General features: G+C 36.0%; 1 protein-coding gene across 1 annotated transcript in view; it reads right to left on the reverse strand.

The window, feature by feature from the left end:
- The window catches only part of TTC6 (tetratricopeptide repeat domain 6), a 377,901-nt gene that overhangs the window by 24,052 nt on the left and 340,864 nt on the right, over positions 1-12,985 (reverse strand). The window contains exons 22-26 of the mRNA XM_071213958.1: positions 11,693-11,827; positions 9,766-9,915; positions 8,156-8,296; positions 5,279-5,392; positions 1,657-1,776 (exon numbers count right to left, since the gene is read on the reverse strand). Coding sequence (XP_071070059.1) covers positions 1,657-1,776; positions 5,279-5,392; positions 8,156-8,296; positions 9,766-9,915; positions 11,693-11,827 — 660 coding nt within the window. The remainder of the gene's footprint in view (positions 1-1,656; positions 1,777-5,278; positions 5,393-8,155; positions 8,297-9,765; positions 9,916-11,692; positions 11,828-12,985) is intronic.

Here is a 12,985-nt window from a genome sequence, read left to right on the forward strand (position 1 = left end):
ACTCAGTCTTAGATTCCTCCATTGATTCTTCCTTTGCCTGAATCTTTTTTAATTTTTTAAATTTATTTTTCAATTTACATAATCAATTTTAAGGTGTTCTTGGGTCTACAATTCTGTGAGTTTTAACAAATAGAATCACCACCACAATCAGGATACAGAACATTCCCATACCCCTGTGGTACCCCTTTTGTACCCAATTCCTAATTCCACCTCCATCCCTGGTTAACGCCAGTCAGTGTCTTCTCTGTCCCTATAGTTTTGTATGTTTCAGAATATCATATAAAAGGAATCATATGATTTATAGCCTTTTGAATCTAGCTTTCTTTTTGTGGATGTGCCACAGGTTATTTATCCATTCACACATCGAAGGATACTGGAGTCATTTCCAGTTTGGGGCAATTACAAAAATGTGTCTATATTCATATACAAGAGTTTGTGTGAAAATAAATGTTCATTTCTCTAGGGTGAATACATAGGAGTAGGATTACTAGGTTAAAAGGTGATTGTATTCTTAACTTTAAAAGAAACTGCAAAATCGTTTTTCCATGGTGTCTACATCGTTTTGCATTCCACCAGTTACTTCTCATTCTTACCAACACTTAGAATTGTCAGTGGACTTTTGATTTGGCTTTTTTTGGCTTTTGTTTTTATTTGAGGGTTTTTTTTTTTAAGCTATTCCAATAGGTATGCCTCAAAGTCTCAAAGATATTTTCAGCACATAGAAAAGTCTAAAGGAATGCAATGGATGAAATTAAATTTCATCATAGAGTGTGACATGCCTAAAATAAGGATTCTCAGATACTTCCATAATAATAAGTAAATGATTCTGTTGAGCATAACCTCAAAAGACAAATCCATAGGTACAAAAATAATACAAGGCATCTTTGGAGGTTAAATGAATAGGAAACTCCACTATATAATATCATTTGCAGTTCCTCAAAATTAAAGAGGTAGAACTATGATTTAAATGCAAATCTCAAATGGCGATTAAATTTTTGCATTGGGTCTCTTAATCTTAATTTCCAAGTTATCTTAAATTAGTCAAAAAAAATAAAAAATGAAAATGAGAATGATGAAATTTGTTTAGTCTATAATGAAATACATTTTACACTATTTTTAATATACTGCATATGTTATCTTCTATTGCCATTCTGAATGCCCTGTACCATTAATATTAAAAGTCCATTCCCAGTTTCCTATTTTGAGCAGTTATTTTGCCCACTGTTTGAAATAAGCACATTTATTTTGATGTATTTTCAATGGGAAATGATGGAAATTGTGAATGAGAAAAAGCTAACACCAAGCCTCAAAGTGAATGATGCATAAATACTTTTTTGCCAAATAATTGAGTTTTGTATATAGTGAAGATACTTCCTTGTTGGAGATGAATGTCTTGATAATGTATTTCATCAAATCAGAAACTATTTTAATGCAGTGGCTATTTATCTGTAACCAAAAGTAAAAAGTAAAAATACACATTTTTTGCAAACATTCTACTAGTCATTCAAATTATTTCAATACAATTCTTCCTAAAATTGAGTTACTCCTCATTAATATTGCCATTTGAGAGCCAAAAAAAGACTTGCTCATTAGTTTTCAGAAGTAAACATACAGAATCAAATGGTTTAATTTTTATACTTAAACAGGAAGATTTACCTCTAATGCAAAGCCATACTGCTCTAGCTCTGTGTAGATAAGTCCACGATTGATGAAGGTATTCAATGTTATAGATTCTCCAGCGTCAAGAAGAAGCACAACTCCATAATCTATTAATGCCTAAAAATAAAGTAATCACTTGCAACCTAGATTTAACTCTTTAGGACCATACTTCACTAATCATGGACAAATGTGCTTATGCCCAAAATAGGACCTTATAGTTAGTTCTTTTATTTCACTTACAACTTGCAACCAAAAGTTATCATTTGTTAGATTTGAAGGACCCTCTTATTGTGACACAACTACTTTTTAGTCAGTGGTGTACATTGTGCTTACATTCCACATGTTATTTGTTAATCACTATATTTTTTTTTTTTTTTTTTTTTAAAGATTCATTTATTTATTTAATTTCCCCCCCTCCCCTGGTTGTCTGTTCTTGGTGTCTATTCGCTGCGTCTTGTTTCTTTGTCCGCTTCTGTTGTCGTCAGCGGCACGGGAAGTGTGGGCGGCGCCATTCCTGGGCAGGCTGCACTTTTCTTTTCACGCTGGGCGGCTTTCCTCACGGGCGCACTCCTTGTGCGTGGGACTCCCCCACGCAGGGGACACCCTTGCGTGGCACGGCACTCCTTGCGCGCATCAGCACTGCGCATGGCCAGCTCCACACGGGTCAAGGAGGCCCGGGGTTTGAACCGCGGACCTCCCATATGGTAGACGGACGCCCTACCCACTGGGCCAAAGTCCGTTTCCCATGTTAATCACTATATTTTCATTTGTATATGGATCAGAAGAGGGGATGCAAAACTCCCTCAGTAGTTTCATCTAATGAGTGTTGACTTTAAAGCAAAGCACTTATTACCATTTGACATTTAATTTCTATTGTTTATTTTCCTCATTGAAATTTAAGCTCTATGAGAGCAGACCTTTTCCATTTTGTTCATTATTGTAGCCCAGTAACAACTATGGCACCTGGAACATAGTTATTGGTATTCAATAAATTTTTGTTGAATGAATAAATTGTGAATCAGTAAAAAATGGGCCTTCATAAAACTAACAAATACTGTTGGAAAATTACTTCAAAATATTTTGATAGGTATACTCATCTCTAAAAGACATAAGTCTCAACTGAGAATTAGTCAACTCAGAGAGCATTTCTCCATTCATTATCTTTATTTATTTTTTTATTCACTGAGTAAACAAATTCATACCAGTTATTGATTCTCCATCAAGTACTAGAAGAATCCCAAATTTGGGTTGGAACTGAATCTCTTAAGCAATTTTCCTCCTGAACATTTTATTCAAAAGAGCCATATGGCTTGATCAGAAAAGGGCCAAATCTTATATGTCTGTACTACATGCTAACTGAAAATGGCAAATAAATAGTATTTTACTATTTGCTCATTTGTCCTCCTCTGGTGTTTCATGATTAGGTACTCAAGTGCCTAAAAGAACTGTGTGATTAAATATCCTATATGTATATTGTGACATAATGATAAATAAGTATTGCCAGGACTATAAAAATAATTAGAACTATATGGGGGAGAAAACTAGAATGTTAACCTAAAAAATGTCTAAATTTTCCTTTTGCAGAATCACAAAATGTGAAACTTGTAAGATGCCTTAGAGATCCACTGAGCCAGCTGCATATGTGGTACAAGAAGAAGCATCAGCAGGGAAATGAGATTTCATCAAGATCAGTAAAGTGGGGTGAGCACAAAGTTTGGGATTAAGATGCTGACAGGGTTTTGGCCTATTCTGGATCTGGGTCATGTCTCTGCTACTAAAACTCTGTGGTCTTGGGAAAGTTTCTTAACATAAGGCTTAACATAAGTTTCCTCATCTGCAATATTTCATCATATTGCTATAAAGGTCCACTTAAAAATATATTAATTGTATGTTGGTGATACATTTAGCCCAGTAATTGTCACATAATAAACCCCAAGTAAGTAGTAATTGTGACATTTTTTGTTAATATAGGATCCAGAATTCACCTTTGCTTGGCTTTTATGAAAGCGTGTCTTAGAAAAAACGTCTAAGTTCATTTTCTGCAGAAAGGTAACTTGGGTTTTTTCAGCTTAGTTCTGGCAGGAGTAAGGAGAAAGAGGTGAAGGTAGACAAAAAAGTCGGAGATAAACCCGGTAAATGGCATCCAGTACACTCGCTGGAGGTCAGACGGTTTTACAGGCCACCGAAAGGCTGCTAACCCAGAAGCAAACAAACCTGTGAGCACCCACGCAGGTGTCTAACTCCCTGTGTTACCGGGATAAGTTTTCTAACCTCTCCCTACTTCCATTTCCCCAACTGTAAAACGAGCAGCACTAAAATCACCAATAACTTATTATTTTAATTCAAACTCCTTTTACTTAGGTATTTTGCATTTTCTTTATTAGCAGGGCAGTGGCTCTTTTAGTACCTGAGATAAAAATGGGAGTTCCTGCCACACCCCCACACCCCCAGCCCATTGTTTGTAGCTTCAAGGTTACTAGAAAGGAGAGGGGGTGGAGAGGAAGCTGTCAAAGACTCCTGCTGTGCGGGTCACTCTGATAAATGATCCTTTAATTTGCTCCTAGAATCTTGAGAACTCCTTGTTAAAAATTAGTCCTTTGTCAACATTTCTGGAGGGAACCTGATAATCTGGTTACCAGGAATTCTATGTCCTCTTACGTAGAAACAATGTTTTCCCAACTTCTTCCTTCCCATAGCATGTAAATATCTAAATTTTTAAATGTTTTAAACAGAGTTACTGTTCAAATTTCAAGGAGATTAGGGAGTGTGCCGACACAGGGAAGCAGACGTGACACAAGGGAAGGTCTTTCAAAGGTAAGCTTCATTTACTGCAGAAGTGGGTTAGAAACTAAGGGGAGAAAAATGGATAGCAGAGAAAGAGAAACAAGAGGAGGGACAAAACAGAGACCACAGACCACCTGCCTCCCCACTGAGGACTCCTGACTGAAAAAGGTCTAAACAACAAAGGGGATGGAAGAGAGGGAGTAATATTAGAAAACATAAAAGAGGTTTTGCAGAGGCAGGAGCTGGACCATGACAAATGGAGAAAAGGGTTTGCTGTAACCATGATTTGGGTCTCCACAATAGATGGGCTAGTCCTGGTCACTGGTCCCCGGAGTCAAAGGATCCCTGCTCTGTCTGTGGTCCGGCCACTATATGAAAATGACCTCCACAAACCGTTTTAGTTAGCACTGAAATTTTAAACAACGTTATTGCTAGTGACTACTGCTTAAAAATTCTGGTTGTAGTGTGATCAGTAGAAACAAATGAGAATTACTAGAATGAGAATTAACTATGTAATGTATTTTAAGTGCTTATATAAGGATTGTAAAATGAATTTTACATTTGAATTATTGCAGGGATTATATAAAAACATTTATTGAGCATTTGCAAAGAAATTACATGTTCTTTGAAAGCATTTTTTGGCTTCTCAAGATTTCACGTGTGTGTATTTCCATAGGAATTATTTTTCAAAATTATAACAAAGGTAATGAGAGAATGCTTTACGTATAATTTTAACAGAAATCCATCCAAACATAAAAGATGCTAACTGGTACAATGTGTACTTTAAATCATAAAAATTCTATAAACATGTTGTTTATTAAAATGGTAGTCTTACCATTTGAAGTTCCTTTATTTTGGTGTAACATATTGCTCTGTTATAAAATGCTACATAACTGTTTTTGTCCATATTGATAGCTGTAGTTAAATCTGTAATTGCTAGCTTATAAGTCTGCAAAAAGTAACAATTAGTTGAGAAGTATAGCTATAACAGACTGAAATTTAATTGTAAAATAAATTCTTCATTCTATCATTTTGGAGCACACATTCAACCATTCTGTGTATCATCTGTAACATTAAGACAATTTAGCTAATATTTCAGAGTTAATTAAGGAGATCTCCTCGTAGGAATTATTATAGTTACTTTTATATACTTAAATACATAACACATAAAATTAAATCCACAAACAATTTCAACTTAGACTATTATCTTATTACCAACGTTGCTATATGATAAGGAGAAAATTATACTTCTTATTGGTAAAAGAGAAGCAAGCCACATTCATCTAGGAAATATTCATCAGAGCTTGCTTGCTTCTGTCATTTGTGCTATCATATCACATTATTATAATGTTTTCTACCCACATTCCCTTTTGCTTCATCTTTGATTCTTTTTGGATACCTTATATCATCCATTTCTACAGGCAGTAATTTTCATGGAATTAACATGTAATGCAAGATCTTACTTTTGCTTTAAGGTGTTATTTGCAAACTAATTCTTATGAAATAACTACAAAGAAAGGTCAGAAAAGAAAAGTAGGGAGAAACAAAGTATTCCATGCAATATAAGATGTCAATTGGTAAGTAGAGCTCACACTCTGTGACCCAGTAATTTCCATTTAGGAAGTAATCATAAACTCAACGATTTTGTATTCAGTTGTGCATAACTGCAACAGTTTAAATAGTAAAACAGTAAAAACTTGAAAACAATATAAATGTCCACCAATAAAGTTGTTTAAAAAAATTATGATGGAATATTATGCAATCATTTTTAAAAACCAGGACACAAAACAAAATTATATAAATAACAATCCAAATTTTTGTAGCTATCTGTCATAGATTATTAGGAAAATAAAAAGACAAATGCAAATACACCTAAATGCTCTTAGGAGTTATCATTTTATGATGGGATAATAAGTGATTTTAACCTTCTCCTTTACTTCTGTATTTTCCAAATTCTCTACAATTAATATATACTATGTAATATTTTTTTTTACTTTCTTAATAAAAATGAACATTATTTTAAATATAAATGTCAAAAATTAATACCACTATATTGTAAAAAATTATGAGTCCCAATCCCTTTTCTTTTTTTTTTTTTTTGCCCCAAGTTTTAAAAGCAGTTTTATTGAAATATAGTTACATACCATATAATCTATCCAAAGTGTACTTTAGTATAACTATACAGATTTGTGCATTCCTCACCTCTTTTTTTACTCTTTTTTTTTTCTTTTTTTTTCTATTTTTTTTTTTTATTGATTTTGTAATAATATTACATTAAAAATATATATGTGAGGTCCCATTCAACCCCCCCCCCCCACCTCTCCCTCCCCCCCCCCCCCCCAGCAACACTCGTTCCCACCATCATCATGACACATCCATTGGATTTGGTAAGTACATCTTTGGTCACCTCTGCACCTCATAGTCAATGGTCCACATCATGGCCCATACTCTCCTCCATTCCATCCAGTGGGCCCTGTGAGGATTTACAATGTCTGGTGATTGCCTCTGAAGCACCATCCAGGGCAGCTCCATGTCCCAAAGACGCCTCCACCTCTCATCTCTTCCTGCCTTTCCCCATACCCATCAGCCACCATGTCCACTTTTCCCAATCCAATGCCACCTCTTCTATGTGGACATTGGATTGGTTGTGTCCATTGCACCTCTATGTCAAGAGGAGGCTCAGATTCCACATGGATGTTGGATGCAATCCTCCCACTTTCAGTTGTAATCACTCTAGGCTCCATGGTGTGGTGGTTGTCCTTCTTCAACTCCATCTTAGCTGAGTGTGATAAGTCCAAAAAATCATATTGTAGGTGCTGGAGTCTGTTGAGGCTCAGGACCTGGCTATCACATTGTCAGTCCAGAGATTCAAATCCGCTAAATATATCTTAAACCCCAACATTAACTGCACCTCCATCACCTTAGCATGAAAGTCTTATGAAGGAAGATCCCATCTGAGTCCAGATTCATCACACATAAACACCAGTTCCAAAAAGGGGCCATCTGACCTGGTAGTTAACCCCATCGGCCATGACCATAACTCTCATGGGTCTCTTTAGCCCTGGAAGGAACCGATATCTGGGGGTTGTATCTGCTTTATCTGTCTCTCTGACTCTGCTCAGTTGTGCATGAGGGCAATCCTTCTGCCAGCCTCCAGACTCTTTTTTAGAAACTCGTAGCCATATAAACTCATTTCTCTTTTCCATTTCCCCCTTACTTTAGGTCAAACAGCATTTTAAAGTCATGTTATTTTATGTAGACAGGGATATTCTGCTGATCCACATTGAACCTTCCGTATAAGGTCATTTTCCAGTTGCATCATCAGTTGGTAGTTGATAGTGGTCCCTCGGTGCCAGGGAGGCTCATCCCCGGGTGTCATGTCCCACGCTGGGGGGAAGGCATTGCATTTACATGCTGAGTTTGGCTTCGAGACCGGCCACATTTGAGTAACATGAAGGCTGACAGGAGGAAATTCCCAGGCACAATGTTGCTCTAGGCCTTGTTCTTATTTTAGGCTTATCAGCTCACAAGCATAGTCATTAGCCCAATCCCTTTTCATGCATTGTGAAAGTATAAAGTATTCTATGTAGTTCTGCCTTTCACACCAGAGCGATTCTCCTATCACAGAGGAATAAAAAAAGGGCTCCCTATTTGGCATCTTAAGAATCTACCTGCTCTAAAATCTCAGTTAACAAGGCAGGAAATGGCCTACCTTGTTGTAATATTTCAGAACTCCTCTGTAGAGGAAGGCACGCACACTCTCAGGGTAAATTTTTATGGCTTCATTACAATTCAAGATTGCTTTGGAGTATCTGCCTTTTAAGCCATAGTAGGCTACTCGACTTAAATATGCCTTTTTCAGAAAAAAGAGAGGAGGAAAGCAGGAAAGGGTGCTTTAGTAACAGCATCAATTCTAACAAAATATATGGTACTTTGAAAAGATCTATGCCCCACAAATGTGGTATAAAATATAGAGTTTTTTCCTACTCTTTTATCATGAAAATTTTCAAACACAGAATAATTGAAATAATAGCCATATACCCACCCCCTGGATTCAATAATTATTAGCATTTTGCCATATTTGTTTTATCTATTTTTTTTGTGAACTATTTGAAAGTATGTTGTGAGATATCTAATACTTGGCCTCAAATTTTCAGCATGCATCTCCTGTGAAGGACATTCTCCTACCTAAACATACTACCATTATATATCTAAGAAAATAAACAGTAATTCCCTAAAATCATCTAATATTTAGTCCATATTCAAATTTCCCCAATTGTGAAAACTAAAAGTCCTTGAATACACTTTTAAAGTCAGGATCCCATCAAACTTTACCAATTGAATTTTGTGTTGTCTCTACAATGTCTTTATTAAAAGGTAGGAATCAATATGATAGCAAAGCAAAAAGTACATAAAAATAATAATATAGTATGTAAAATTATAATAGCTGCATTAAAATCCTAACAATATTTATGTATAGCATAGTTCACAAAGCACATTTGAAGACATAATATCCCCTTTACAAATAATTCTTTTAGTTCAAAGAAAAAATACAGATTACTGGGTTATCAAAATTGTTGGCTGGGAAGGACCAAGAGGGCTTGAAAAACCATGGCATGAGCCAACCAGACATGAATTCTTTGTGAGAGAGAGACCTCTAGACTGCCCTGAAATCCTGCGCTTGTTTAAAGAATATTGGATGCTTGTGGAAAAATGACAGATACAGTGAAGTTAACAGTAACAGATTTACTTCAGGGATGGCTTTGGGGACAATCCCTTTTTATACAGCTTGATTGCAGAAGTACGCCATCCATCAAAATAAACCATTCCATGGTTTATGAATAACCATTCAATTTGCCATGTACTGCTTTATATATGACCCCTAATTGGTCTAGGTATTGCAGCAGAAATGCTAAAGCAGCTGTCAAATGGCCATCAGAAGCCATTGTAACTGCTTGCACTTTCATGTCATCATCTGGAGTCAAGCTTCTATGGACCACTGCACTCATCAAGGGGTTTTAGACCTCTCCTCTGCAGAGGTCCGGGATCTGCTCATGGACATAGCTGGGGAAGAGTGAAAGAGGACTCATAACAACCTGTCCAAACATATGTTCCAACATTTGAATGTCACCCAAGTCCAAGAGGAGATTGACTTGGAATGTTGAACAATACAGCAAGTAAATATCATTTATATATATAATTGAATGAAAAGTAAGCAAAGTAACCAGCAGTTGATATCTAGTAACAATAGCATATAAAGGATTAAATAATTTCAGCATAATTAACACACTATTGAAATGACTGAAATTGTTCATTTAATACCTGGTAATATTTTGGATTGAGGGTTATTGCATAATTAAAATCCAGGATCGAGTTATCCTTTTGGAGTTTTACTTTACAAAGCCCTCTTTGATAAAAGGCTTCTGCACATTCAGGATTTGCTTTCACAGCTTTTGTAAAAGAATCATAAGCCTGGAAAAGTATATCATTAAAAAGTAAACCACTTGGTGAGATTACTTTGAAATGTTAAATTACATTATGTAACCTTTTTTTAAGTTTTCACTAATTGTTTGATCATTTTATAATAAAGACATTCCTCCTAATGATCGTTGAGGGGCAAACAAAAAATAAAATGCATGAACAAGCTAGCATTATTCTTATAATCTAGAGGTCTCCTTATTTCCAAACTAATATCTACACAATCCATGTTGTTAGCTCTGGTGGCTTTAAGTTCTTAAACGTAATTCATCCTGTGGATGTGAACTCATTGTAAAATGGACTTTTTGATAAGGCTACTTCAATTAAGGTGTGGTTCCAGCTGAATCAGGATGGACCTTATCCTATTACTGGGGTCCTTTATAAACAGAATGAAATTCAGACACACAGGGAGAAAGCCACAGGGAACAGCCAGAAGCTAGAAGTCAACAGAACCACTGGAAGAAAAGAGAGACACCAGGAGAGGCCACCTTGTACACTGCCATATGAAGGAAAAGCCAAGAACCTAGGATTGCCAGTAACCAGTCACAGAAATCCAGTCATCTAGAAAGTGATTTTGAACTTCTCCTACCCTCAAAACCATTAACCAATAAATTTCCAATTTTTAAGCCAACCCATTGCATGGCATTTGTTTTAGCAGCCAGAAAACCAAAAATCAGGTTATAATCTCATTGAGAAAGTAATTTTTACCATTATTCTTCAGATTGTGTTACATCAAAGAAATTACAAGTATATTTCCCACGAAAGTTCAAAGAAATATATCAAATACATAGTGATGAAATTTCAGAACAGTGAAACTCCAAAATTCATCTCAAGATTGTAAAGCAAAGCTGTGTTTGTTCTGGTTGTCACATATACACACACACAACTATAAACTAGGAAAAGATTTGTAATTAATTTTATATATTTACTGGCATTTTTTTAAGGAGGTATCAGGTATTGAACCCAGGACCTCATACATGGGAAACAAGTCCTCAGCCACTTGAGCTACATTCACTTCTGCATTTCTTAATGGAGCTAGTCAAGTCTTACTTTTTTTCAAGGTTATAGAGATGCAAGTTTAGGATACTGTCCATGCCTATGAATATAAGGAATATAACCATGTCTGTCTGTGTGTGTATGTATGTATCTATGTGTGTAGAGGTGGAGTTGTGGAATATCTAACATTAACCACTGGGCAATATTATTTTACATATATATCATATACACAATAAATTTTGAAGTGGACAATTATATAAAATAACTTGAGACTGTATAAAAACATAATCGAATCAACTGGTTTTCAATGAAACTGGCCATTCTAATAACAAGTTTCAACCCAATTTGAATTGAATTGTTCAATTGCTTAGTCAATAAGAGAGGCAAAAGAATGTACTAATAATTTTCCATTTATCTCACATTAAGTTCTCACTTCAAAGTGCTTGTTCATTTAATAAACTCATACTGACATTACAAAAATTATTTTGCAGAATTTTACAATTAGATTTATTGTTTTGATAGAAAACACACGTTAGTCTTTAGTATTTCGTTACTACTAAATAAAGTGCCAGATAAAGTGTTTTGATTAAATAAAGCAATATACTAGATTTTGCAGGGTGCATACCAACTCTAAGTCAATGCCACACAACACTGCCAGGCTTTATGAGAAGCTTTGAACTAGTCACTGTATAAGTAGGCTTCAGAAACAGAGTTGAATGCAAGCAATAGATTTCAGAATTCACTAATAAACTATACTCCTAAATATACAAAATACCATTTGTAAATTGCCTTCCTCCATGTAACAGAGGCCCAAGTTATACAGACAGTCTGCTGAAGCCACTGTGGTATTTGGTCCTTTATCAGAATGAGAAAACACATCCAAAGCCTTTTTAAAAGTCCTCACAGCTTCCTATAATAATTAAAAAGGGGAGGAGTCAGAATAATTCTTTATAGTGTTTATTTAGCATTATAGCCCTAAATGTTAGAAAAAACTCTAAGCACAAGGCCTGTGACAATTTGAGATTATTTTATGAATCCCAAAAAGAGAAAGATTATGTTTGCAAACTCATCTATTCCTCTGGGTGTGAAATCTTTGATTGTATTAAATTCAGTCAAGGTGTCTTTGATTAAATTACCTGTTAACAATAGGTTGTTTTGTTTTATTTGACCACATCAGTAAGGCATGACTCAGGTTGAATACCCACCTCCTTGGTGGCTCTGATATAAAGGGACAGACAGACATAAGAAGACATCCAGAGGAGAGAACTTTGTCATTTTTAATCTTGCCATTTGACAGAAAGAAGGCTTAAACAGCTAAAGCCCTGGGAGAGATGGACCATTTGCCTAATAGCTTACAGCTGACCTTGAGAAGAAAGCTGAGACTGATATAGGAAGCCCTGAGAGACAAGCCCTATGCCAGCCTGCAGCTGAGATCGGGGAGAAGCTGGGCCCACAGAGGCTCAGAGAAAGAAGAGACCAAGAAGGGAAGGCTGAAACGGGGCAGAAATCGCCTACCATCTTTCTTCCACAAGTGGCAGGTGACTTTGGTGAGAAAGTACCTCTTTGCTTTCCATAGCCTTGGGACTGTAAACTTTTACCCCAAATAAATACCCTTTATAAAAGCCAACAGTTTCTGTTGCTTTGCATCGGCACGCCTTTGGCAGACTGATACACAGCCCTACTCTTACTTCCCATGAGGACACACAGACCTGAGAAAAGTCCCAGACCTGGTTGGTACACCACAAGAAGAGGACCAAGCCGGGGAGTCAGCTCTCAGCACAAACCAGCTAGGTGTCTTTCCTGAGAGCTGGTACTTAGCAGGCTTGTACACAAGGATTTTCATAATTTCAAAATTTTAAAGCCTATTTTATTATAGTTTTAAGTCAGACATTAATGCCTAATTTACATCCAATTTCCTAATAATTTTCCTGAATGAAATATTCCAATGCCACTTAGCAGTAAAGGACATGATAATATCTGGTGCAATCTTAATCAACCTTTATTTTGTCCTGTGGTGTTCTTAATGAGGTGCCATTGGCACCAGAAAATAAACTATTATCAAAAATCA

This window comes from Dasypus novemcinctus, chromosome 3 (assembly GCF_030445035.2).
Source record: "Dasypus novemcinctus isolate mDasNov1 chromosome 3, mDasNov1.1.hap2, whole genome shotgun sequence".
NCBI classification, from domain to species: domain Eukaryota; kingdom Metazoa; phylum Chordata; class Mammalia; order Cingulata; family Dasypodidae; genus Dasypus; species Dasypus novemcinctus.